Here is a 24,123-nt window from a genome sequence, read left to right as displayed (position 1 = left end):
GGTTTTTTGCCATTCTAGAGAGCCAGTTCTTAAACATTTATCATCACACCCAGCTAGGCCCCATTTTCCTGACCAATGCGGTGTGTCCCATTTGTTCTGAGAACGGGGAGGGGGAAGGCAGGGAAGAATTACATAGGAAATAAGAGTAGGTGAGTATGATGGTTCTGAGCTCTGTGCTGTAAGAGGAGTTGGACAGCAGCTATTTTCCTCCTGCTTATTATCTAGGACAAGAAGTACATATCACGGAACCACTGATGACTCTCAAAGCATCGCAGACTTACATTCTGGATCCTCATTTTAAACTTGCTAAGGGGACCCTTTCGGGCTCACTGCCCTTTACAAAACACCCTGCCCCTATTCCCCAGTACTTCCAGGGTTTCTGTTTGCTCTGGCAGGTACTTGAACAGCAGTAACCATAGTAACGGCACACAAGTAGCAGCGGTAGTGATGTCCTAATCATAATTGTAGACTTAGTTCACACATGCATAGCACCTCATGGTTACAGTACTTTACATAGAATTTTTTTCTCATCTTCTGAACAAGCCATGGAGGTAGACCGTAATAATAGCCTGTATTATTTTTTTTACAAATTAAAATTTTAATTTATTTTTAATTTTAATTTGCAAAAAATTTTACAAATGAGGAAACTGAGGTTCACAGATAATAACTTGCCTCAAAATCATGAAGTGACAGAACTGACACTGAAACCTAGGACTAACTAATGTGGTATAGTAGAAAGAGTATTAGACTTAGACTCAGAGGATCCAGTCTTTGGAACTGCATGTATTGTCTTAGATGAATTACTTAACTACTCTAGGCCTCAGTTTCCTCATATGTAAAATGAAGGAGGTTGCCTCTAAGGTCCCTTACAGTTTGAACACATAAGATCCCATGGCTTTTTCCCACTTAAAGAAGACTATTAAGAATATTATACATGTGAAGTTGGGGAAAGAAAAAAAAATGATTTTCAGTGGTGTATACTGACAAAACATACAGAGGTCTGAGTAGTTAGAGTGAGGCATCATCTCTCTTTTTGTTATATCTGGGAAGGTTCTGTTAAGGGGTGGAATTTCATTCCATGGGACACATGACCATTTTATTCCTTCTTGATTTTGCACAGAGATTATGTACCAGGTTGTCTGATAGGGTGTATTTTTTGCCTCTCTTGCTGGAGTAAATTTTAAGAGTCATTTGCTTGTCTGCAATTTTTCTTAAAGCAGTCAAGATTGTATGTGTTTTGAAGAGTTTTCTGGGAGTGTAAATGTTTGCTTCTGCCTTCAGCACAGGGTGCCAATGCTTTTAAGGGAAAATTAGACTTTAGTTTTCCGTTTCTGGAAAAAAAAGAATATCTCATAATATGCATAAAACTCATGTGTGTTCTCTCTCTCTCATATGTCTGTTCTGGCAGGTGCCTGAACGGTAACCATGGCAATAACACAAGTAGCAGTCATAGTATCCATCCCTATCTGTTATCAATCTATCGATCCGTCTATGCCCGCCTGCCTTTCTAAAGCAGCTCCAGATGTCAGGATACCTTTTACATCCCCCCACCCCCGAAATCAACACTAAAAGAGGAAAGATGTTTAGCATCTGTCTCCCTCACTCCCTCTTCCAGTCACTTCTTAGGAATTCTTTCTTGTACAGGCGCGGGAAGGATGAGAAAGTAGGAAACGGTTGGTGGTATTTTCCTATGGATGGACCCTGATCCAGGCTGGTCATTTCTTTGTATCTCCTGCCAGTCCGCTTCAGCATCTTCTGCAATGCCCCAGGTACTCCCTAAGGAGCTGAGACTGAAGCAGCCGCGAGTCGAAGCGGACCCAGCAGAGGGCGTGCTGTCTCCAGCACCGACCCTGCAAACACTGGCTGCGTTAGGGGAGGAGGGAGGGAGGAAAGGGGACGAGGCCGCAGCCCGAGGATCATTCTCCTTTTCCGAAGATGAGACTCTGCGCTCTCTGGCGGGCTCGTTCAGGTGCCAGTCCCGGATGGCAGATTTCAGGCGCATTGCCTGCATTGTAGCAAGCAGCCAGCCCCTCTGCTACAAGCTAGCGCAGCTGGAGCGGCGGCGGGGGCGTGGCCTCCGGCCTAGGGGCGGGGCCTCCCGCCCCCGCAGCAAGGACGGGGGGGGGGGGGGGCTGGTTCCGCATTCCAGCCTGTTGGAAACAACAGGGGGCGGAGCCTTGGATCGGGAGGAAGCTGGCGCGGATACAAACTTTCACTTAGGGAGCGAATTCTGCATTGGTGAGTTTCCCTTGGCTTCCTCGAGTCGATATCCACCCGCCGGCGGAAACGTTTTCTCTTCTCCAAGAGTTGTGTGCCATAGCAAACGTGCCCAGAGCAATGCCCCACGTCCTTATTGCCCAATTTGAAAACGTTGCTTTAAAGTGGCTGATTTCTGTTTGCTAATGTTGCACCTGGAGTTCTCAGGAAAGTTGGCACTCCCCACTGCAGGGCATGGCACCGAGGGGAGATTCTGCTTCCTCCTTTGGACCCAGACGTAGCCCTTTAAACTTTTTTTTCTGCTCTTTTATTTCGGGGGGTGTGGCCCCGGCGCCTCTTCCAAGCTGCTGCTCTGGGAAGTTAGGTCCGCCCTCTTGTCTCCTTAACTTTCCCCCCTTCCTGCGGTCCCACCTTCTCCCTCTCTCCTCTGCCCCCCTTTTCTTAGATGCTTTTCAAATCATGACTGGCAAGGAGAAGTTTGTAGTGGAGGTGATAAAAGGTGAGTCTTACACCAAGGGGGCGCCCAGCGGTGCTTTTCTGGGGAAGCAGCTCTGACCTCCACCCGAGGAGCGGGGTGGGAGGGGAATAGGAGGGGAGAGTGGAGACCCCAGCCCCCGCGCCCGGCCCGAGGACTCGGAATGTTCTCCAAGGAAACCTCCGACGTCGTCTGAGACTAAAAAAACAATTAGCCTGGTATTAAAAGGGAGAGGGAGGAGCCCCAAAGTGTGCTTCTTTGCATTTTTGCCTTGTGTACTCTTAAGGGGCACTGCTGTGCAGAGAGTGGGAGAGGCAGAATGAAGCTGGATACTTTCCCTGCGATACAGAATAAGACCTAGAGGTCAGGTCCAAAACAGTGAGAGGCAGAGGCGTGCATGCCCTCCCCCAGAACTCCTGGTTAATCCTTTGAAAAGAAAAATCCACCAAGTTGCTTGGGAGAAGCATATAAATGTTTTTATGTGGGGTGTTAGAATAGTAATTTTGTTCATTAACTTATTGCATTTGGGGTTTATAATTGTGGATATTGAAATGATGCGTTTTTTCAAGTAATTTGTGAAGTGGGGTTGCAGCACTCAAGTGAATCTGGTGTAGGTCAAGACATTGAGAAGTTGCAGTTTCAAGGATCAATGCCGACTGGCGTCATTTGTTTCTTCCCACTAGTTATGCTGAAAATAGAACTTAAAAAAAGTCTGCATTTTGCGACATTTTAAAGCAAAACTGAGCGTGTCACCATTGCTTTTTTGTGGACTTTGTAGATATTGGTGGTTTCTGGGGGGAGGCTTAAAGACAAAGATTTCCGAGAGGAGAGGGGTGGAGCCTGGTAACCCTACTAAGGTCTGCTGCTTGGTTGCTGTTTAACTATCCTAGGGGGATCTTGGTGTATTTACTGCAGTTGGGAAGGTTTGACTCCCAACTGAGGGAAAAGCCAACCCCTCTGGCGTTTGTACCTTAGCTTTAAAAACAAAACCCAAACCCAGGTGCTTGGGAAAGTAACCCTTCAAAAGAAAAGTGCCATAAAGGCGTGGATTGCTTTTGTTTGCTTCTTCTGAACCTCATTTAGAAGCAAAAAGAATGTCCTGACTTAAAAATAACCCCCCAGAATGGTTTTATGCTTGAAACTTCTGGTTTATGGCTTAAGGCTGCATTAGCAGGTTTTTTTCAGGATAGTCTGAACATGGACAAACAGGGTGTTATAGAGAAGCTTTACTTTGGATGCCTCTGTTTACAAACACTGTAGTTAGCTGAAACCTCAGTATTTTAAGTATTATAATAAACAAGTTGTAGACAAAATCAGGCAATGCAACTCTGCGAGAAGTCACTTACTTCTGCTTAAATTCAACGGTCATAGAATCACAGATTAAGAACTGGAAGGAATCCTAAGAGTCAGCTGGTCCAACCCCCTCTTTCCACAGAGGAGGAAACTGAGGCCCAAAGAGGTTAAATGACTTGCCAGTGCCACATAGTGGCAGAGGTGGAATTTGAAGCTAGGATTTCTTACCCTATGTCTAGACCTTTTCTATTGCAAATTCTTAAATAAATCCTTAAAAAAAAATCCTTGTGATTGATTAAAACAGTTTGCATTTTTTATTATTCACCACTTGAGTTTCCTAGTATGTGAAAACATGCATGAAAAAAAAAAGTTTGTAATAAAATAAATCTGAGAGGATTTGGATGACTTACTTTTTTCCTCTGAAGAAATCAAGCTTGTCATTTTAAGAGTAGTATTAGTTTTGACTTTTTTTGCATTTCAGATCGCCTTTGTTTTGCCATTCTTTACCAGAAACCAAAGAGTGCTGCAAACATACACTATTTCTCCATAGATGACGAATTTGAATATGAGAAGTAAGTATTATCTTGTGCTCTTCTAAAATTTTAGGGAATCTATTCATTTTTTCTCTAAGCCAGAAGAGCACCTTAGTACAGAATAGCCTGGAGGACATATTAGTTTTGGGGGGATTATAGGATTGGATAATTGGATATAGGGATTCTGTTAATAAATTTCATCCTTCCTTCGTGGTAAAATAGACCTTGGATGGGGGTGTGTGGGGAGATAATGCTTTTTTCCCTCAAGTTTCAGAAACAAATTTGTACAGCATCAGAGAATGTTAAGAACTAGAAGGGAGCTTAGAATATATTTTAAAATTTATGCTAATATTATATTAAACTGAGTTTGATATAATAGGATGCTTTACATTTTGTATCAGTGGAGGGCAAAAATTTGTCCGATGTAGCAGTTTTTTCCCAAAGGTGTTTTCCAGTTATTAGTGTGAGGAATAGAAAATATTTAATTCATTGTGGTCATTTATTTTTGGAAGCTTTGCATTTGCCAACTTGTTTCCTCCATAACAATGCCAATATCTTTAAATTGTTTGTCCAGTGATAGTATGTCATGTTGTGTGTTATCCTTGTAATTTGATCTGCACAACAAAAACAGGCATTTAATCAGAAAATCCAAGCCATACCTATACAATTTTGTTTGTTTTCACTTTTAAAGCTTCTTCGCAGATTTTGGACCACTCAATCTGGCAATGGTTTACAGATATTGTTGCAAGATAAATAAGAAATTAAAGGTAAACTATTTTTTTGCTAGCAGATTGAATTTAAGTAATCAACATTGGCCTAGTCAGAAAAAGAAAACATTCCTCTTCTTCAAAAGAGTAGTTTCAGGTATTTTAGAATGACCATTGATGTTTCCTATGCATTTAGAGAAGGCACCTCTGTATTTATTGTTTTGTTTTAGAAAGAAAACTACATACATATGTATATATATATGTTAACATTTTGGCTGAATAGTTCTTGTTTATGCCTCTGCTTTTGATTTTAATTGGTTGTATTTGTGGCAATGTTTTAAGAATCTTAATAACCATTGGGTGATTAGGACAATGCAATAGGATCCATACCAATGGAGCTGAGGCCTAAGCATCAACTGCTCTCATGTTTTTGTTGACCATTATCTTTTTGCATTCTGTCAGAGATAAAAAGATCCATTTTACAGATGATGAAACTGAAGCCCAGGAGATGAAATGACTTTCCCAAAGCCGTGTAGACGTAGAGAAAGCAGGTCTCATGCGATGCCCAGCGCCCTCTCCACTACGCCTCCCACTGCTCACCTTTGATACCGTAACAGATGCCAGCCAACAAAAGGATTGAGTAAATTTTGAACCTTAATGATCCCGTACTAGGTCAGACTATTCTGGGTCAGGCTTAACTCAGTCTAACAGTTCAGCTTTGAGAAGGAGGAGGCAATAAAATACTAGGGACCAAGAATAACATTATATAACTCCTAACTCACCACATTACAGTGGGAGCCTTTAAAAGGCCTCAGCCTGCAAGGACCAGCCCACCCACATAAAACTGGTGACACTTTTATCACATTGACCTTCTTGCCCCTCTCATTCTAATGTAAAGAGTTGGGACTTTTGTTAGCCAGTGTGGCCTTGGTCATTTGAAGCAAAAAGGGTGTTGAATAATTTGCCCCTGAAAGACAGAGCGGTGATGTATTTTGTTTGATTTGGTAGTACAAAATAAGAAAAGCTGGCAGATTAAAAAAAAAAAAAAGGAAGCTGAAAGCTTTATAGTATCATTGATAACTTATGTTAAAACATTTTAATAAGAAAAGTTCCCATTTAACATCATGAATAATTAACATTAGTCCATTTTCCATCATTATCCCGGAATATCAATGTCAGAAGGGATCTTGATGCCCATCTAGTTTAATTTGTAATTGAACAAGAATTCTCCAGTTCTTGCCTGAAAATGATCCTCCAGCCTTTGTTTGAAGCTCTCTGGGGAGGGGAAGCTACCACCTTCCAAGGCAGCCTATTATAAGTTTGCATAACAAAATTGTTAAAGAAAAAGAAAAAATCCATCAAGCTTTAATCTTTCATTTTCTTTTTAAAAAATCATTTTTTTCTCATTAAAAAAAAAATCCTGGGGGCGGCCAGGTAGCACAGCGAGTAAGAGCACCGGCTCCAGTGTTGGGATGACCTGGAGATCGAATCCCAGGCTCAGACACTTAGCACCCACCCAGAAACACCTGGCCGTGTAACCTTGAGCAACGGCTCCAGTGTCGGGATGACCTGGATCAAATCCGGGCTCAGATACTCAGCACCACACCCAGAAATAACTGGCCGTGTAACCTTGAGCAAGTTAGTTAACCCCGGTTGCTTTAAAAAAAAAAAAATCCTGGTTCTGCCTTCTCGGACCAAGCAAAAACACTGAATCCCTTTTTCCATATGGCAGGCCTTCAAATACTTAAAGATGATTATAATATTCCTCCTAAGTCTTCTGTTCTCCAGGATAAAAATCCCTAGTTCCCTCAATTGAGATATGGCATGGTCTGGAATCCCTCATCATTCTAACGAACCACCATTGTCTGGATCCTCTCTAACTTATCAGTATATATCCTGTAAATAATGCCAGAATTGAATATGATATGCCTTATGTATTCCGGTTAGGACAGTAGGAGAAACTGTCACCTCCCCAGTCTGGGACACTATGCTTCTCTTAATGCAACTTAAAGCCCTTTAAAGCTACCATATGATGCAGTTGACTCATTTAGTTTACAGTCAACTAAAAGCTTACATTTTTCTAAGACTAGCTGCTTGGTAGCCAATGCCTTTCCCATTTTATACTTATGAAATTAATTTTTGTGCACCAAAATATAAAACTTTATTTTTGTCTTCATTAAGTTTAATCTTACTGGATTCGGCTTCACATTTTAGACTGGTCACATCTTTTGAGATTCTGATTCAGTCTTATAGTATATTATCTATCATGCATAGCTTTGTGCCATTCTCAAGCCATTGATTAAAAAAAATTGAATACCACCTTGTCTGTTAGGAAGCATCTATTTTGGTCAATACTGGCCTCAGAGTAAGGATGACCTGCGTTCATATACCACCTTACTCCTGGTCAAGTCACTTAATTTCTCTCTGCTTCAGTTTCCTCACCTGTAAAATATAGATATTGGCACTTATCACAGAGTTATTCTGAAAGATCCAAGGAGATAATATGTAAAGAGATTTGCGAACTTTAAAAGAGCTGTTAGTACAGATCCCTGGGAAACACCACCAGAAACCCCTTCCAGAGTTGGCATTAAACTGTTAATGACCTTCTTTGGGTCTGTCTGGTTTAGCCAGTTCCAAATTCACTTAAATGTGCTATCACTTAGCAAACATCTCCATCTTGTCCACACATATAATGCAAGAGCCTTTATCAAATATTCAGCTAAAGTCTAAGTAAAAATTTAGCTACAGTATGGTTTACCAGTCTACTAACCTTGTAATGTTACCCTGTCAAACAAAAAAGAAAATGAGGTTAGTTCAATATGACTTATTACTCTTTGGATTTTAGGCGTTAGACATGGACATCTTAGACTAGAATGAAACCAAACTGGCTCGTTGGGATTATTAATCCTTTGTTGTTATTATTTTTTAAGAAAACATTTCAGTTATGTTCTGTTAATTGTATTAGATATACATTATTACACCAAAACATGAAATAGCTAGTGTTCCTTAACTTTAATAACTTTGTTATTATATGCATATATTCATGAGTATGTAGAAGAAGCACTCATTTCCACTTTATAAAGTTACCCATCTGCTTCCTGATGCAGTGAGGCATTAGCACCAGTCACAGTGGAACTTCAGGCACTCTCCCTAACATTTTGGGCCACAAATTTCCATCACCATTTCTTTTTTACCTCTTTCTTGACTGTTTACCAGCCACGGTCAATAGTAAACATTTATTATGCATGCACTAAGTGCCAGACACTGTGCCAAGTGCTGGCGATACAAATATGAAAAAAAGCGTCCCTGCTCTCCAGGAGCCTGCAATCTAGTTGTCAAAGACAACCCAGAAAAGGAAGTTTAAAAGCCAGGAAGGAGGGGTGGGGTAGAAGTCAGAGAAGTCCCAGAGTCATCCTCAGCCAGGTGAGAAACAAGGTATTTTGAGTGGAGCCCCCTCCTTAAATGGAGGTTTTGGAGATGAGAGGCAGAGGGAAGTGATCCCATCAAAGCTGATGGAATCTTACCAGGATGATGAGGTTTTTTGAATAATGAGATTCCTGGAACATGACATAATAAAATCATCCCTTTAATAATATATCCCCAAGCCCACAGAGGACCTATGTCTTTAGTATTCCCTTTTCCAGGAAACATTTTTTGGGTGGGGGGAAGGCAGGGCAGTTGGGGTTAAGTGACTTGCCCAAGGTCGCACAGCTAGTAAGTGTTTCAAGTGCCTGAGGCTGGATTTGAACTCAGGTCCTCCTGACTCCAGGGCCTGTGCTCCACTCACTGCACCACCTAGCTGCCTCTAGTCTTCTCTTTAAAAAAAAAATCTAGACAGTGCCTGTCCTCCCATTTTGTGCTGCCTCCTTTCATGCTCCAGTCTCTTCTAAAGGCAGTGGTTCTGTAATAATATCTGCCCGTTCTTTCACTGTGACCCTGTGTTGGGGTTTATCTGGAACTAGACTTGAATGCATGCAGGGCAGCTGGCTGCTGTCTAACTGTCTTCCTGTTTGTCTTGATTACCAACTCCTGCACAGTTATTTCTGTGCTGTTCTTTCCAGTTCAAAGGTCTTTCTCTTTGGCACAGAAAAGAGTGGCTCAATAAGAGCTGACCAATTCTGCCTTCCCTCAGGGCTGCTGACCTGTTTTCTAAATGGCTTTTTGTTGTCTTTATGTCCCTTACGGTTTTGTTTTGTTTTGTTTACCAGTCATGCTCTGTTATTGTCTTTATTCTGTTACCTGGCCGTACTTTCATTCTCTTCATACACTCTTAAAAATCTGCTTTAGATCCGTCCTTTCCCTTCCCATCCATATCAGTCTCTTGACAACTACCCCTTTTTCTCCTTATTGAATTTGTGTCTTTGCTTCTTCCGCATTTTGTGTCTTCCAAATGTCATTCTTCAGAGTTTTGCATCCTTCTCAAAGTGATTTGCCTTGTCACTGGTAATTCTATGGTACCTGGATTTAAAAGCCTCTCTTCTAACTAGTGTGCCTATCAGTCCATGCCCATATCGATGAACCTCTGTCACAGATTCTGAGATGGGCTGGTAATTTTTCCCCTGAGGTTACCACTCTAAGCAGCCACTTCCTACCCATAGATGAAAATCAGATCTAGAATAGAATCGTTCTCTAGCAGTCAATCAAAAAGCACTCGTCATGCCAGACATGTCTATTACTGAGGATACATTCAAGGACATAGTTCCCGCTTTCAGGAAGCCCACAGTCTGATGTGGGACGCAACGTGCAGAAATCTACATATGAACAAGGCATCTACAAAATAAATTGGAGATAAGCTCAATGGGATGACTTCTTGCAAAGGGTGGGATTTTAGCTGAGATTTGGAGGAAACCAGGAGGCAGAGATAGGATGGAGAGAATTCCAGGCATGGGGGGACACTCTTGTTCTCTCCATCTATGCAAGGACAAAATCATAGACAGATTGTTGGCTGTCCGTCTGGCTTTTGGCAGAGAGACGGCCTCAGCCCCTGTCTGGATTGTTGGCATACCCCGTCCTTGTTGTATGAGGCCCCCCTGCCAGGTGTGAGATCATGGTATCCCCACTGCTCAGACGTGTCCTCCTTCTGTCTAGGTTGCCCATGGTATGCTCAGATAATGGTGTGTCTTCTGTTTCGGTTCCTCTTCACCGCACATCCTCTCTTTGGCAGCCTGGATATCCTACCCTCTCCTTTTGTCAGCTCTCTCCATTTTGATTTGATTATGCCCTCGTACAGTCATCATCTAGTCCTGAACCCTCTTCCAAGTTCCCGTGACACCCGTGATACCAAATTTCCCTCAGGATCTCTTAGTTTAACTTGCTTTGTGAATTTGCATGTAGACATCCAAGGCTATGGTTTTATTTCTGACTTTTTTGGGGGGCAGATTTTTATCTCTTGTGAATTTTTGGAACTATTCTTACGTTTTTGCTATTCTTCATGGTATCTAGCTTGATGGGGTGTGGAATAGTCTGGTCATTCTCTTCCTCCTACTTTTCAATTTAAAGATTTTTTTGGAGGCGGGAGGGGAGGGCAATTGGGGTTAAGTGACTTGCCCAAGGTCACACAGCTAGTAAGTATTGATCATCTGGTGTTAGATTTGAACTCAGGTCCTCCTGACTCCAGGGTGGGTGCTCTATTCACTGCGCCACCTAGTTTAAAGATCTTTCGCTTAGATTTGCAAGAACTCCACGCAGATATATTCTTCCCAACTGTTCTTAGGGGTGCACTTCATTCTAAGAGTCCATTATTCTGTGATTGAAGCTGTGGTCCGCAGACAGCATCCTCTTAAACAACTCTTCACTCCCCAGATCTGTCTTTCTGTTTTGAAATGCTTACCATCAATTGTCAGCAGTGATGAAAATACCCCCTGAGGTTCTGCCTAAGATTTCATGATTCTTAAAAATGTTTTCTTCCTTCTGGCAGTGTCATTTACGCCCGTAGGAGTCCCCAGGTAGCAGTCTTCCTTGACAAGTTCCCCATTTCCTGGATACAAGCCTCAGGAAGATAACAGACCCCTCTGTTATGAATCAGATCTACAGAAAGCTGCCTCAGGACCCCTCAGCAGGAAATCACCGGCTACCAACACTTAGTTCTCTTTCATCGGATCTTTCCCCCATGATCTGTCACCTGATAGATTAGGAACACATGCTTCCTTATCATCCTTTCTTCCTCACAAATCGTAAATAATGAGCAAATGCTTCTGAATTTAATGGCAAGTGACTGATGCCTCCTTAGATTCTGTCTCCTTTCTCTCCAGGAAGAGCCTCATAACTGTTTGGTGGGCCCAGATGTTCAGTTGCCACTTCCTTTTACTTTCTGGTTTTTTGGAGTTTTTTGTTTTGCTTTTTGGAAGGGGGAACAGCAGGGCAGTTGGGGTTAAGTGACTTGCCCAAGGTCACAGCTAGTAAGTGTTAGGTGTCTGAGGCCAGATTTGAACTCGGGTCCTCCTGACTCCAGGGCCAGGGCTCTATTCCCCGTGCCACTTCGCCACCCCTTTTCTTTTACTTTCGTGCCTCTTAACATAGGTAAAAATTTGTTTTTCCTGTGTTGATTTTTCTTCCCATAGCATACAGTTACATATCACAAATTTGCATAGATTTATAGCTCGTTTTTTTCTTGGCTTCTTTTCTACTCCTCCCTTTTATTGCATTACTACTCATGAAACAGATTGGGAGTGGGGTTTAACCTCAATTAACCGTTACAGAGATGATTAGCCATACTTTGACTTTACCTTTGTCAGGAAGCTGTAGTGAAAAATGTATATTTAAAAAGAAATTTAAAAATTTTTCTGTAATTTTATTTAGTGTCTTTGTTTTAATTTTTATCAGAATCTATTTATGACTTTTGGGGCTTTCCCATGCTTTAAATCACATAGATTCTAGGACTTCCTTTGATCTATTAACAACATGCAGCTTATTTGCTTGTAGGCCCTCCTCACTGTTCCATAAACTGTGAATAACGTATCTAGAATGAGTGGAAGATTAGGGTGCACTAGTTAAAAATAAAAACAACCCAGATATCATAAGTCAAATATCTATTATTTAAATAGCCCAAGGGAGAGTGTATGTGTACACACACACACACACACACACACACACACACATATACACACTCATACTCTCACACACTCTCACTCTCTCAATCTGGCACCTTATCATGAGTGAAATTTATCACAATTTCTATTAAAATATGAACATGTTAATCATTTATGTTAAAATTAATATTATTTAATGATATTTAAACAATATATTTATATTATTAACTTAATAATCTTGGTGTTTTTAGCATTAATGATTTAGTATTGATCTCTCATGTCTCCGTTGTTGAAAATTTTGAATTGGGATAGATTGAATGTCTTGTTTCTAAGGAGAGTGCTTATAAATGGAGAGGTTTGGGATTTTTTCAGCAATCACAGTATAAAGGGAAATGTATCAGGCCACAAATATTTAATGACTTTTAACAATAAATGGAATACTGACAGCTATTCATTTTTAATGCAGTCCCTTACAATGATAAGGAAGAAAATAATTCATTTTACGGGCCCTGATCAAAGAAAACAAGCAAATGCAGCTTTCCTCATGGGGTGTTACCTAGTAAGTATTTCACTAACTCCCTAATTTAATAAGTGAAATGTACTTTTTGCTCTTCTAGATGTTTTTAATCTGATGCTTGCTTTTAAAAAAAATGAATCTCTTGCTTTTGCCTAGTAAGCAGATGTAGAGAGGGATAGGTTTTCATTGTGGTTTTCCCTGGAGTTGGGAATTGGTGACTCGTACAAAGTGGTCATTTTTCAGACTGAATTTTTAAAGGTTATAGAAACCTTTTTTAGGTACAATTATTTTGATGATGATTCCAATTTTAGTATCTTTCAAAGCCTAAACATTTACTTTAGAAGCAAGGCAGAAAGAATAGATGACAATTATAACATGCTGTAAAATGGTGTTTTTTCTACGTGAGGTGAAGTCCAGTGCTGAAATTGTGGGTGAGTGCATGAAGAGATTCAGAAAAGCTGCACAAGGCAACGATACTCAATAATGTGGTGATTAGGTAGTAACAGATAAGTTTATAGCATGGTTTTCATTTACTCGGAACGTATACTTCATAAATGACAAGTAATGTTCACTGCAGAGTGACAGTAAGTTGGGTTCTTTCATTTGTGGAGAAAGACCCAGGTAATTTTTTTTTTCTTTGTGGAGGGGGGAAGGCAGGGCAGTTGGGGTTAAGTGACTTGCCTAAGGTCACATGGCTAGTTTGGTGTTAAGTATCTGAGGTCGGATTTGAACTTGGGTTCTCCTGACTCCAGGGCCGGTGCTCTATTCACTGCACCACCTAGCTGCCTGGAACCTGGTAATTTCATAAAGTTTCCTTGTTGCCCGAGAGGCAGCACGGTATAGTGAATTTGAGGGTCAAGCTTGAAGTCATAAAGGCCTGGGTTTGAGTAAAGCCTCTGATATGTACTAGCTGTGTGCTCAGGACCAAGTCACAGCCATGCAGTCCCATAGGCAACTCCAAAACTATTAAGTTACAAACAAGATTCCTGCCTGCATTGTTGGGGGAAGTTTCCACGCTAGCTGTCTACATGGATAAAATCGTGTTTCGTCCTTTCTTCCCCCTCTTTCATTTTAAAATATGTGCTTCTCATGGGACCTCCCCTGCATAGTATTTAAGCATCTGACTTTCTCCCTCACACTTGATGGCAGTAGGATTACTGGATGGATGCTGGGCTTATCCCACCTTAATAGCTTCTATGACCCTGTACAACTCACATCATCTCTCTGTAAAATGAGGGGGTTGGACTCATTGGCCTCTATTTCCCTTGCACTTCTGGATCTGTGACCTACAAGGGAATGAAGATGAACTTTGACCAATAAGAGCCTGACTGTGTGTCCTATAAGTCAGCAGACATTCTGTTCATTAGAAGAAAGTAGATTTTTAAATATGGCCGTCATTAATTTCTTAGGATGCACTGTTAGGGCCATTAGAAGCTCCTTATTTGATTTGAGGCAATGTTAACACAGGTATAACCTGGAGATATTTCAGGTTTAGTTCCAGAGCACTGCAATAAAGTGAATATTGAAATAAAGTGAGTCCCATGAATATTTTGGTTTCTCAGTGCATATAAAACCTATGTTAAACAATATTTTAATCTATCAAGTGTGCAATAGCATTATTTTAAAAATGTATATACCTTAATAAATACTTTATTGCTTAAAAATATGCTGTTCAGCAAGTCAGTCTTTTTGCCGGTGGAAGGTCTTGCTTCCGTCCATTTTGATGGCTGCTAACTGATCAGGGGGGTGGTTGCTGAAGGTTGGGGTGTCTGGCAGTTTCTTAAAATGAGTCAGTTAAGTTTGCGGCATTGATTGACTTTTACAAAATATTTCTCTGTTGTCTGTGATACTGTTTGATAGCATTTTAGCTACAGTAGAACTTCTTTCAAAATTGGAATCAATCCTCTCAAACCCTGCTGCTGTTTTATCAACCAAGTTTATGTAATATTAATATTCTTCAATGTTACAGTGTCTCAGGCAGTCGGGAGGCCCAGGGAGAGAGATGGGGGGAGTGGGCAGTTGGTGAAGCAGTCAGAATACACACAGCATTTATTAAGTTTGCCATATTATATGGGGGTGGTTTGTGGCACCCCAAAACAATTAAATAGGGACTTCAAGGATCATTGATTACAGATTACCATTAACAGATAGAATAATAATGAAAAATATGGAAATATTGCAAGAATTATCCAAACGCGACACAGAGACACGATGTGAGTGTGTGCTTTTGGGGAAAGTGGTGCCAATAGACTTACTTGATACCAAGTTGCTACAAACTTTCAATTTGTACAATGTGCAGTAATGCAAAATGCAATAAATTAGGTATGCCCTAATAACTCCGATTTATATACACTTTTCATCTACTCTGTATGTATCCTGTGTATTGTCCTTTAGAGGCAGCCGGGTGGGTCGGTACATAGAGCACTGGGCCTGAATTAGAAAGATGTGAGGTCAGATGTGGCCTCAGACACACTCTACCTGGGCAACCCTGGGCAAGTCACTTTACCTCTGTTTGCCTTGGCAGGGGAATGCCTCGGAACAGTACTGGTTCCCATCATCATGGAGAGTGGAATAGCACTGAATGACACGAACCAAGACTCCGTTGTTTATATGTTTCCTCCTTCAGTAGGAGGTGAATTTCTTGAGGGAAGGGACCTTTTTTGTTTTTTTTGGCTCCCCAATGCTTAGCACAGTGACTGGCATTTTTGTGGCCTGCCTGCCTGATGTATTGAGCTAGGTTTATAAAGTTCATTCCTCATACCACACCTTTGAGGTAGCTAGAACAAGCTTTAAAGGGGTGTGTGCGTGTGTGTGTCAGACCTCTGTGTTGTGTGTGTGTGTGTGTGTTTCAGATCTCTGTGTGGTGTGTGTGTGTGTGTGTGTGTGTGTGTGTGTGTGTGTGTGTGTTTCAGACCTCCGATTTTATCAACGTAGGGTACTTCTAAGGAAGACAACCAGCAATTCTTCTGCAACTTTGGTTAGAGTCTCTCTTAGAGTTGGGACACTTACAGTTTCAGTGACTAACCCTGGTATATACAGCCAGTATGTGTGAGAGGCATGACTTGAACCCATCTCTGTTTGACTCATAGACTAGCCCTCTATCAGTCCACACATCTCCCTACCCTCCACCCTCATTTTATGTCTAGGAAACCGTCACCCAGAGATTCAGCTGAGGTGACTTGCCCAGATTAAGTGAAAAATGATAGTTAATCGCAGTGACTGGATTCAAACTCAGGTCCCTCATTCTACTGTATCATGTAATTTTGCAGTTTTTTTTTTAATTATTTAGAGTTACATGGATCACAGTTTAATATCCAGAATTGCACACTCAAATGAACAGTGATAAATGATGCCATACAGGAAGGTGAAGATAGATATCTGGCAAAGCCTCATTTTTCTGTTCTTGATGTCTCTCTCATTTCACAAGTCACCTACTGCTATGATTTTTCTGTGGGTTGGGCCTGCTGACACAGGAAAAACTAATAGGCTCTTGTATTTCCTCAGAGGTATTTTTCCCCCAGTAGAAATTCATGGAGATTTGACTTTTTGGAATAGACATTGCCCTATATAAAAAGATTTGTTTAAGGAGTTTCGGAGACATGTGAAAACAGCATTCCCTCTCCCCCCTTTTTGGAGGGTTTTCCAATTTAGAATTTGATGAAGATTTAGAAAAATTCAGATCCTACTAATTATTATGTGTAAGTTATCCAGAAGCTTTGCTGTTTACTGATAGAATTTTCTCTTTGGAGAGATGTAAAAATGTATGCCCCCTAAAGTAAAAATTACTGTCTGTCCTCTCATTTCCATTGCTGTTGCTGTTAACCAGAAAATCAGCATTCTTTTAGTATTGCATGAAAATAATCAGCATAGACCCTCCCTGAATTAAAGACTTTTGATTTCGTGTGTTACCAATTGTTCTCTTTCTCCACTCATTTTTTCCCTTTCTCCATTCCCTCAATAGGAAGGAACTAAGTTGTTCATCCTTGGCTCAGAGCATGAGAATTGTACCAAAGCCTTTCTTCTAACATCTCCCTTTCTCTACTCCTGGCTAAAACTGTCAATGCTCTGCTTCCTTATTGCCCTGCCTCTCACACCATAGGCCATCTTCCTTATACACACACACACACACACACACACACACACACGTCTCTCCAATCTTCTTCCTTCTTTCCTGTCTCTCTTCCAACTTTTTCCAAGTACCATCAGGAAAATCCATTCCCCTCTCATCACTCCATGTATAAGCTGAAAAATCAACACCAGTTATGGCTAACAATCATGACACACCTATACAAAGACAAAAGAAAGCTCCAGGTTTTGAAGTGAAATTAAGCGCAAGAAAGAGCCCTTGCCTTCAGCTTTCAAAGTGATTTGAAACTGCAAGTCTCCGTGTGTTTCATCTTCCTTTTCTATACGTATTTTTCTTTTAGCAGCAGCATTCAAGATAAACTGAATTCCCCTGTTATTCAATTTTATTGTTCTTTCTTTGTTGTTGTTAACTACTGTTAATTCAGTAGTTTTAAAAATACATTTGTAGCATTTCATTTTTAGAAGGGACCTTAGAGGTCACTACATTTAAACACTGGATCCAAACCCTTGTTTTGCAGATATTAAAAATGGGACTTGCCTAAAGTCAAGGGACTTGCCAAAGCTTTATTTTACTAATTAATAGCTGAAAAGGAGCTGGATCTCCTCAAGTGTTCTGATTCTCAGTGCAGCCCTTTCTCAATCACAGAACCAGCTTCATTTAATGAATACTATTTTACAATCAGTATAGTAATTTTTTATAATATCTGAAAATCTAACCACTGTTTATAGTATTGTTAAATAGGAGGAAATACTCTTGAGTTTCAAACAACTGACACAGTGTTGGAATAGATTTGTGAACTGGACTCTCATAATGTTTAGCAGATTGCAGACCTTGGCGGTTCTAGGCATTTCTCTAATATCCCTGTTCTTATTTTTAATAACCGTACTTTTAGCTAATATGTCATACCTGACCCCTAGGCTTGCTAGACTAACTCAGAGGTACTTCTTTATCCTGATAAGCATTTATATAATTTTTTTTATGGATTGTAATATTCATTCATTGGTAAGAAGTTTACTGTTAATTCAGCCTCATGGGTAGAATCCTAAGCTCTTAGGAATTTAAAAAAGCTCTAAGAGTTATGGTAAGAATACATAATTTGCCATGTAACTACGATCAGCAGAATGACACATCCTCATTAGCCACCTCTACACACTACTGAAAGCAGATAGACGTGAAAGACCTGTTTTGTTCCACTGTTTCGTGGGTCACCTGTGTCTAGTGATAACATATCAGAGAGATAGAAGGGGGGAACTAGGTCTAGAGAAGTGAGGCCTATATGAAAGCTGGTAGGTCGGTGGTGTCAGATAGGCAAACAGATCCCCAAAACCAAAGGGCGAAGCAAAGTTGGAGGTCCAAAGTCTTTGTAAATAGTTGGCAATTGCAGTAATGTGGCAGTGCAAAGCAGAGAGTTAAACAACCAGACAGAAGAATGATTGATGAGCAGTGTAACTCTTGGATAGATTTGACCCTTTTGGTGCCACATTTCTGCTTTAGCAAATTGGGAAAATTCCACTAACCCCATGTGCCTCACATAGTATTGTGAAAGGCCAATCATATAATATAAGGAATAATGCTTTGGAAAAAGAAGAAGACTGCATTCAGATCTAAGTTATTCCTTATGGATGAAAATCTGATTTGGGCCTTAGCATTTGGAGAGAGTTTGTTTTCTGTAAACTTATCAGTATTTGCATAAAGAACTTTGCAGAATAAATCTGTAGTTTACTGCCTATAACTTTCATGGAACTAAAATGGGTGGAATTCCCCCTATAAAAAGTGTGTCATATTAAACCTTTCCATTAGTCATCTTTCCTCCTACAGGGTGTGTAAGCATATGTCTGGCTTTTTCCATTTCTACGGAGCTTCAAGGACTATACATAAAAGTGGGACTAAAATGAAATCTAAATAAAGTTCTTGGCTAAGAAGAGAACATTACATCTCCTTACTAGTTACATGTCTTGTGAATATGTATCTGCATAACAATTCTTTTTTTAGAGGAGAAATTAGGTACTCGTGGTACATTGTGCTGCCAGATGTGTGATAGGACTTTAAATATCTTTTGTGGTTCTTCAATCTCACACACACACTCACTCACAATTTTGAAAATGTGTATAGGAAACAGGAAATGAGCAGACAGACGTCTAAAGCAGTGTGGTTCTTTTACCCCTTGCTTTTCAGAATCTTAAACTAAATAAAATACACTCAAGTGATTTCTTTTGGTAATTCACTCTCTTAATCTGAATTCTCAATATCATCTTCTTCTTGTTTGTCCTTAGTTCTCCAAGAGGATCAATGACATCAGACTCTAAGTGAATTAGTTTTAAGTGAGGCAGGGCTGTGCAAAGCCATCAGCTTCTCTCTCTCCTCCAGAGCCCTCTGGGTCCGGTGGCAGGACATAGATCAGAGTGACTGGAGATGGCCCTGATGCAGCGGGAGACCTTGGCCTCTTAAACTAAGGTCTTTCCCAGGTCTCCGTTTGTTCGAGGCAACTGCTGGTTGAATGACCCTGAGCAAGTTGCTATTATATCTCTCTGCTTCCATAAAAAATGGGCCAATAAAAGTTCCTATGGCTCAGTGTTGTTAGGATAAAGTGAGTTTATGTATGTAGAGCAGTTTGTAAACCTTAAAAGGCCTCTATAATTCTAGGTTATTATTATTGCATTGCACTGTATCTTTATTCTTTAAGAGTTGTATTTTTTTGTCTTAGAAAAGCTTTTACTGTCTTTTTTTCCTCCTCCTACACAATTCTCCATGTAAAATCCCATGACATGGAGTGTTTTTTTTTTTACTCTAAATCTAGCTTATAAATCTAACTTACAAAGTTTGATTAAATTTTCCCCAAATTGGCTTGCACTTGTATCCAACTGAAATATTGAAGTGAATTTGAACATCTAACTTTTATTAGCAAATGTCTCTCTTTCCTTATTGGAGTTATACATGGTGGCAGCAGACGTGTTACTTAGAACAAATTGTTTTTCCTTATAGTAGGACTGCAAATAAAATCTTAATTCAGTCAAGCAAATGGTCGACAAGTGTTTCTAGAGTGCCCGGCACTATGCTTCATGCTAGGATACGGAGACAAAGTTGAGAAAAGGGGTGTATTTGGAGAAAAAAAAACCCAGGTCATGTTTTGGACCTGGTGTTGAGTTTGTTTTGAGATGCTTGTGGGACATCTGCTTGGAAATTTCCAGTATACTGTGAAGGTATGTATTGTAGATTAAGGAATTTACATAGACATGATAATTAAGCCCATATAAGCCAGTGACATCACCAAGAAAGAGAAGAGAAGAGGTCTCAGGACTGATATTTAGAATCTCTGCAGAGTTATGGGTGTTATAGGAACCTGATGCAGATACAAAAGTTCCCTAAGGGTTACAAATAATACTAAAGGTTGACCTTGTGCAGCCTCTATTCTGTATTACTCTGTAACCTGAAGCTACCCTGAAGTGCTTTACCCCCTTATCTTGAACCTGTACCAAACGAATTGCTTGTCTCCCTTATCCTGTCTTCCCCCTGTCCTTTAATTTTTAATCTGTGCCCTCTTGCTCTGTCCTTAAATCCTTAAACCATAAAAAATCCCCTTTGTCTCTCTCATCCTATGTCATCCTGTCTTGTCTTTAATCTTTAACCTCCATAAAAACCTCTAAAACTCCATCATCATTCTGAAACCTACATAAGCACAATTTGCTAAATATCAGTCTCACTTCGCTTTCTTGCTTGGAGGCATCAGTAAAGCTCCCAATGGCCACCAAGACAGTCCAGGTGAATTCTTTCACACCTGAACTGGCTCCACCAACTCTGTACCTCATCAAACTCAACAAAGGAGACTCAGAAAGAATGTTTATGTCAGGGTTTAAACCAAGCTAAAGAACATCTTGATCTGACCTCTTATGAATGAAGTTTGGTGTGTGTTTGAGTCGTAAGCCTGCTGCTGTTCACAGCTGGTGCAGCTGGCAAGAAGCAAAGCATTTGAAGTCTAGAGATAGAATTTTTTAGTTTCTGTTCTTCAGCGGTAAGCTTAAGGAACTATAGTCACAGAGAGATAGGAATGGCTTACACGTAAGCATAGCAGTACTCAGTTTAACAAATATTTTATTAATAACCTGCTGTGTGATAGTGACTATGCTCAATTCTGGGACATCAAAGAGAAAAGACTTACATAGTCCCTGCCACTCAAGGAACTTCTTTTGTACTGTAAAATGAAGGAGGCTGGACTTTGGAGAGGACAAAATTACTAATGATCTTTTAATTTCCCAACCTGAGAGCCTTTCCTCAGTCCTTATCCTTATTCAGTTCTGTAGCATTTGGCCCTGCTGGTCATCTTCTCCTCCTGGAGACTCCTCTGTCTGGGCTTTCAAGGCTCTATTCTTGGTTCTCCTCCCTCATGTCGAAAACATCTGAAATATGAAAGCCTTGATTTCTTGTAAATGTGAGCCTTTGTTCTCTTTCGTGTCTCAGTTCTTCAGCCCACATTCCATGTGCAGCTTTTCTTTGGCAGTATTAGGACTCTCCAATATTCTCTGAATAGTAAAATTTTATGATCTTGCTTCCAATCTTGGTAACAAATTCTGTCCTCACTCTGGTCATTTGTTTCTTGATACTGGGCACCCAGGACTGCCATGAATATTTGGAAGCCTATACTGCCTTTCCTTTTGTTATGTATTTCCTTCGGTTGTACAATTAACTGTGGGATCTCTGGGAGGGACATTTTAGTCACTTTTCTCACCTAATTTTAAATGCTTTCCTGAATGGTTGGACCAGTTTACAGGGATACCGCAGTGCATTAATGTGCTCATGCTGCCACAGACCCTCCCACATTGACTATTCCTGACTTTTGTCTTCTCTACCTGCCAAGTGTGATGTGAGATCTCAAAGTTGTCTTGATTTGTGTTTTTATCATCACTGATTTGGAACAGCATTTCATATGTTTGTTAATAATTTCCTGGGCTACTTTTGCAAATTGATTGTTTATATTCTTTGACCACTTTGCAACGAGTGAATTGGTTTTTGTTATATAGTTATGTGACATATAAATAGATAGCTTGCGTGTTATCTAAGATAATTTGTTTTGTAGATGTTTTATAATAAACCGCTTCCCTTTTACTAGTTGTAATGATTTTGCTAATGCACAAACCTTATTATTATTTAAACTGTTTTGTCTTTTGGGATTGTGTGCATCTTTGTGTTTGAGAATACTCTACTCAGCCATAGCTGTGAAAGGTACTGGTTCTTGTCGATTTCTAATTTTTTTTTGATGGTATGACCTTTTACATAAAATTTGTATAAAATATATTCAGGTCACATCTCCATTCTGAGCTTATTGTGGTATCAAGTGTAAAATGTTGGTCTAAACCTAATGTCCACCAGTCTGCAATTCCATTTTTTCCAATATTCTTGTTAAATGAGTACTTCTCCCAGTAATTTGTTCTTAGTTTTTGTCAAATACTGGGTTGCTGAAATACCTTGTTTCTGATTCTTCCTTATCTAGTCTTCCTTGGTGTTCCACTGATCTATTTTCACATTTTCTTGTATTTAGTACCATTTGCCCATAAACACCAACATTTAAAAATCTACTTGTTCACATAACTGGCCATCATTTCTTTCTTTTTTTTTTTTTTTTTTTTGCTTTTTTGGAGGGCGATTGGGCTTAAGTAACTTGCCCAAGGTCACTGGGCTAGTTTTTTTGTGTGTGTCTGAGGCCAGATCCGAACTCAGGTCCTCCTGACTCAGGGGCTGGCTTTCTACTCACTGTGCCACCTGGCCGCCCCTAACTGGCCATCATTTCTAAGGCTTTATATTCACTTATTAATTTGACAAGTATGTAAGTACCTATTATGTGCCACACCCTATAGGAGAAAAAAAAGGAAACAGACTCTGCCTACACAGAGCTTACACCCCACTGGGGAGGAAACCACAGATTCATAGAAAATCGAATATAAAAAAAATACAAAGTAATTTCTTAGTGGGAAAATAATATTAGTAATGAGGATAGGCCTCCTTTAGGAAGTAGGGCCTGAGCCTAGCCTTGAAAGAAGCCACCAGTGAGGCATAGATTAGGAGGGGAATGCATTCATTCTGAATGTTGGAAATGGTCTGTACAAAGGCCTTGGGAGAGGTAGTGCAGTGTGCTTATGGGCCCCAGCAGTCGACCAGTATTACTGAAAGGCTGAATAGATGAAAGCTGGTAAGGCAGTCTGTTTTCTGATGGACTTTAAAAGATAAATCTGTGAGTTTGCACTATAAGAGGAAGCCCCTGAAACTCTTTCACCAGAGGGGTGAACAAGGTTAGATCTGTGCTTTAGGAGAGCAGTCAGAAGATCTGAGGTAGTTAGTTTGGAGGAAAAGACTGGAAGCAGGAAAACCAATTAGAATTCAGTTCAGTAATTCAATAAATACTAATCATGTGCCTACTTTGTGCCAAGCACTGTGCCAATCACTGGACATACAAATAAAAAGGAAAACAGTCCCTGCCCTCAAGGAGTTTATGTTTTGTTTTTGAGACAATTGGGGTTAAGTGACTTGCCCAGGGTCACACAGCTAGTAGGTAAAAAATCTAAAACCAGATTTGAACTCCTCCTGATCAGGCCCTCCTGATTCCAGGACCAGTGCTCTATCCATTATAACCTTAAGGAGCTGATGATCTAATAAGGGAAGAAAACACCCAAAAGGAGGCAGGAAAATGGGGTGTAGGGTGGGGGGAGGCACTGGCTGAGGTACCTGGGGTGGGGACATGTTATCTTGTAGAGTCAAAACCAGGTAGAGTTGCTGATGGAAAATGGAGAATTACCTGGAAAGTTCTTAAAGTTCTAGGCCTTCTAGAAAGAAGACTTTGGGAAGAGTCTAGTCCTCCACTCTCAGCCCTCTGGTTAAAGAGGAGAGGAAGCTGAGGGAGGTGATGAGATTAGATGTGAAGAGCTTCTCCTGCAAAGGGCTTCTTGTTCTTGGAGTTGAAGCCAAGCAGATGCAGAGCAAAGGTGAGCTGAAAGTCCGACTTCTGCCTCTGTTTATTATCAGAAGGGCCTTGAGACATTCTAGGAGAGATGCCAAGGCGGATGGACCAGGGTGATGACCCCAAGAGTGGGAAGAAGTGAGACACATCGTGAAAGAATCTTTATTAGCTGTTTGGGCAGAAGTATTGAAGATGAAAATGAAGTCAAAAATAGGGTTGGGAAAGTTGGGAAGAGGGAAGGGTTTTGAGGGAAAAGATAGTGAATGAACTGTTTGGGGCAGGATGAGTGGAAATGCCTACAGATCGAGTTCGAGATGGTG

The 24,123-nt window shown here is 40.5% G+C and overlaps 1 protein-coding gene across 15 annotated transcripts in view; it reads left to right on the top strand.

The window, feature by feature from the left end:
• CDC14B (cell division cycle 14B) overlaps positions 1 to 24,123 on the top strand; it is a 144,553-nt gene that overhangs the window by 60,332 nt on the left and 60,098 nt on the right. For 3 of the 15 annotated variants that reach the window (XM_069088030.1, XM_069088029.1, XM_069088031.1), the window contains exons 1-4: positions 1,501 to 2,238; positions 4,467 to 4,557; positions 5,210 to 5,285; positions 12,720 to 12,812. In XM_069088030.1, coding sequence (XP_068944131.1) covers positions 1,695 to 2,238; positions 4,467 to 4,557; positions 5,210 to 5,285; positions 12,720 to 12,812 — 804 coding nt within the window. In that variant the 5' untranslated portion in view covers positions 1,501 to 1,694. Of the gene's footprint in view, positions 1 to 1,472; positions 2,239 to 2,303; positions 2,717 to 4,443; positions 4,558 to 5,209; positions 5,286 to 12,719; positions 12,813 to 24,123 lie in introns of those variants that run through there. The other 12 variants (XM_069088041.1, XM_069088040.1, XM_069088027.1 and 9 more) reach the window with 11 other exon arrangements.

Source organism: Petaurus breviceps, unplaced genomic scaffold, assembly GCF_028583685.1.
Source record: "Petaurus breviceps papuanus isolate PSGF00001 unplaced genomic scaffold, PetGlider_PUasm1.0 183, whole genome shotgun sequence".
NCBI classification, from domain to species: Eukaryota; Metazoa; Chordata; class Mammalia; order Diprotodontia; family Petauridae; genus Petaurus; species Petaurus breviceps.
This window is presented reverse-complemented; position numbering and strand designations above follow the sequence as displayed.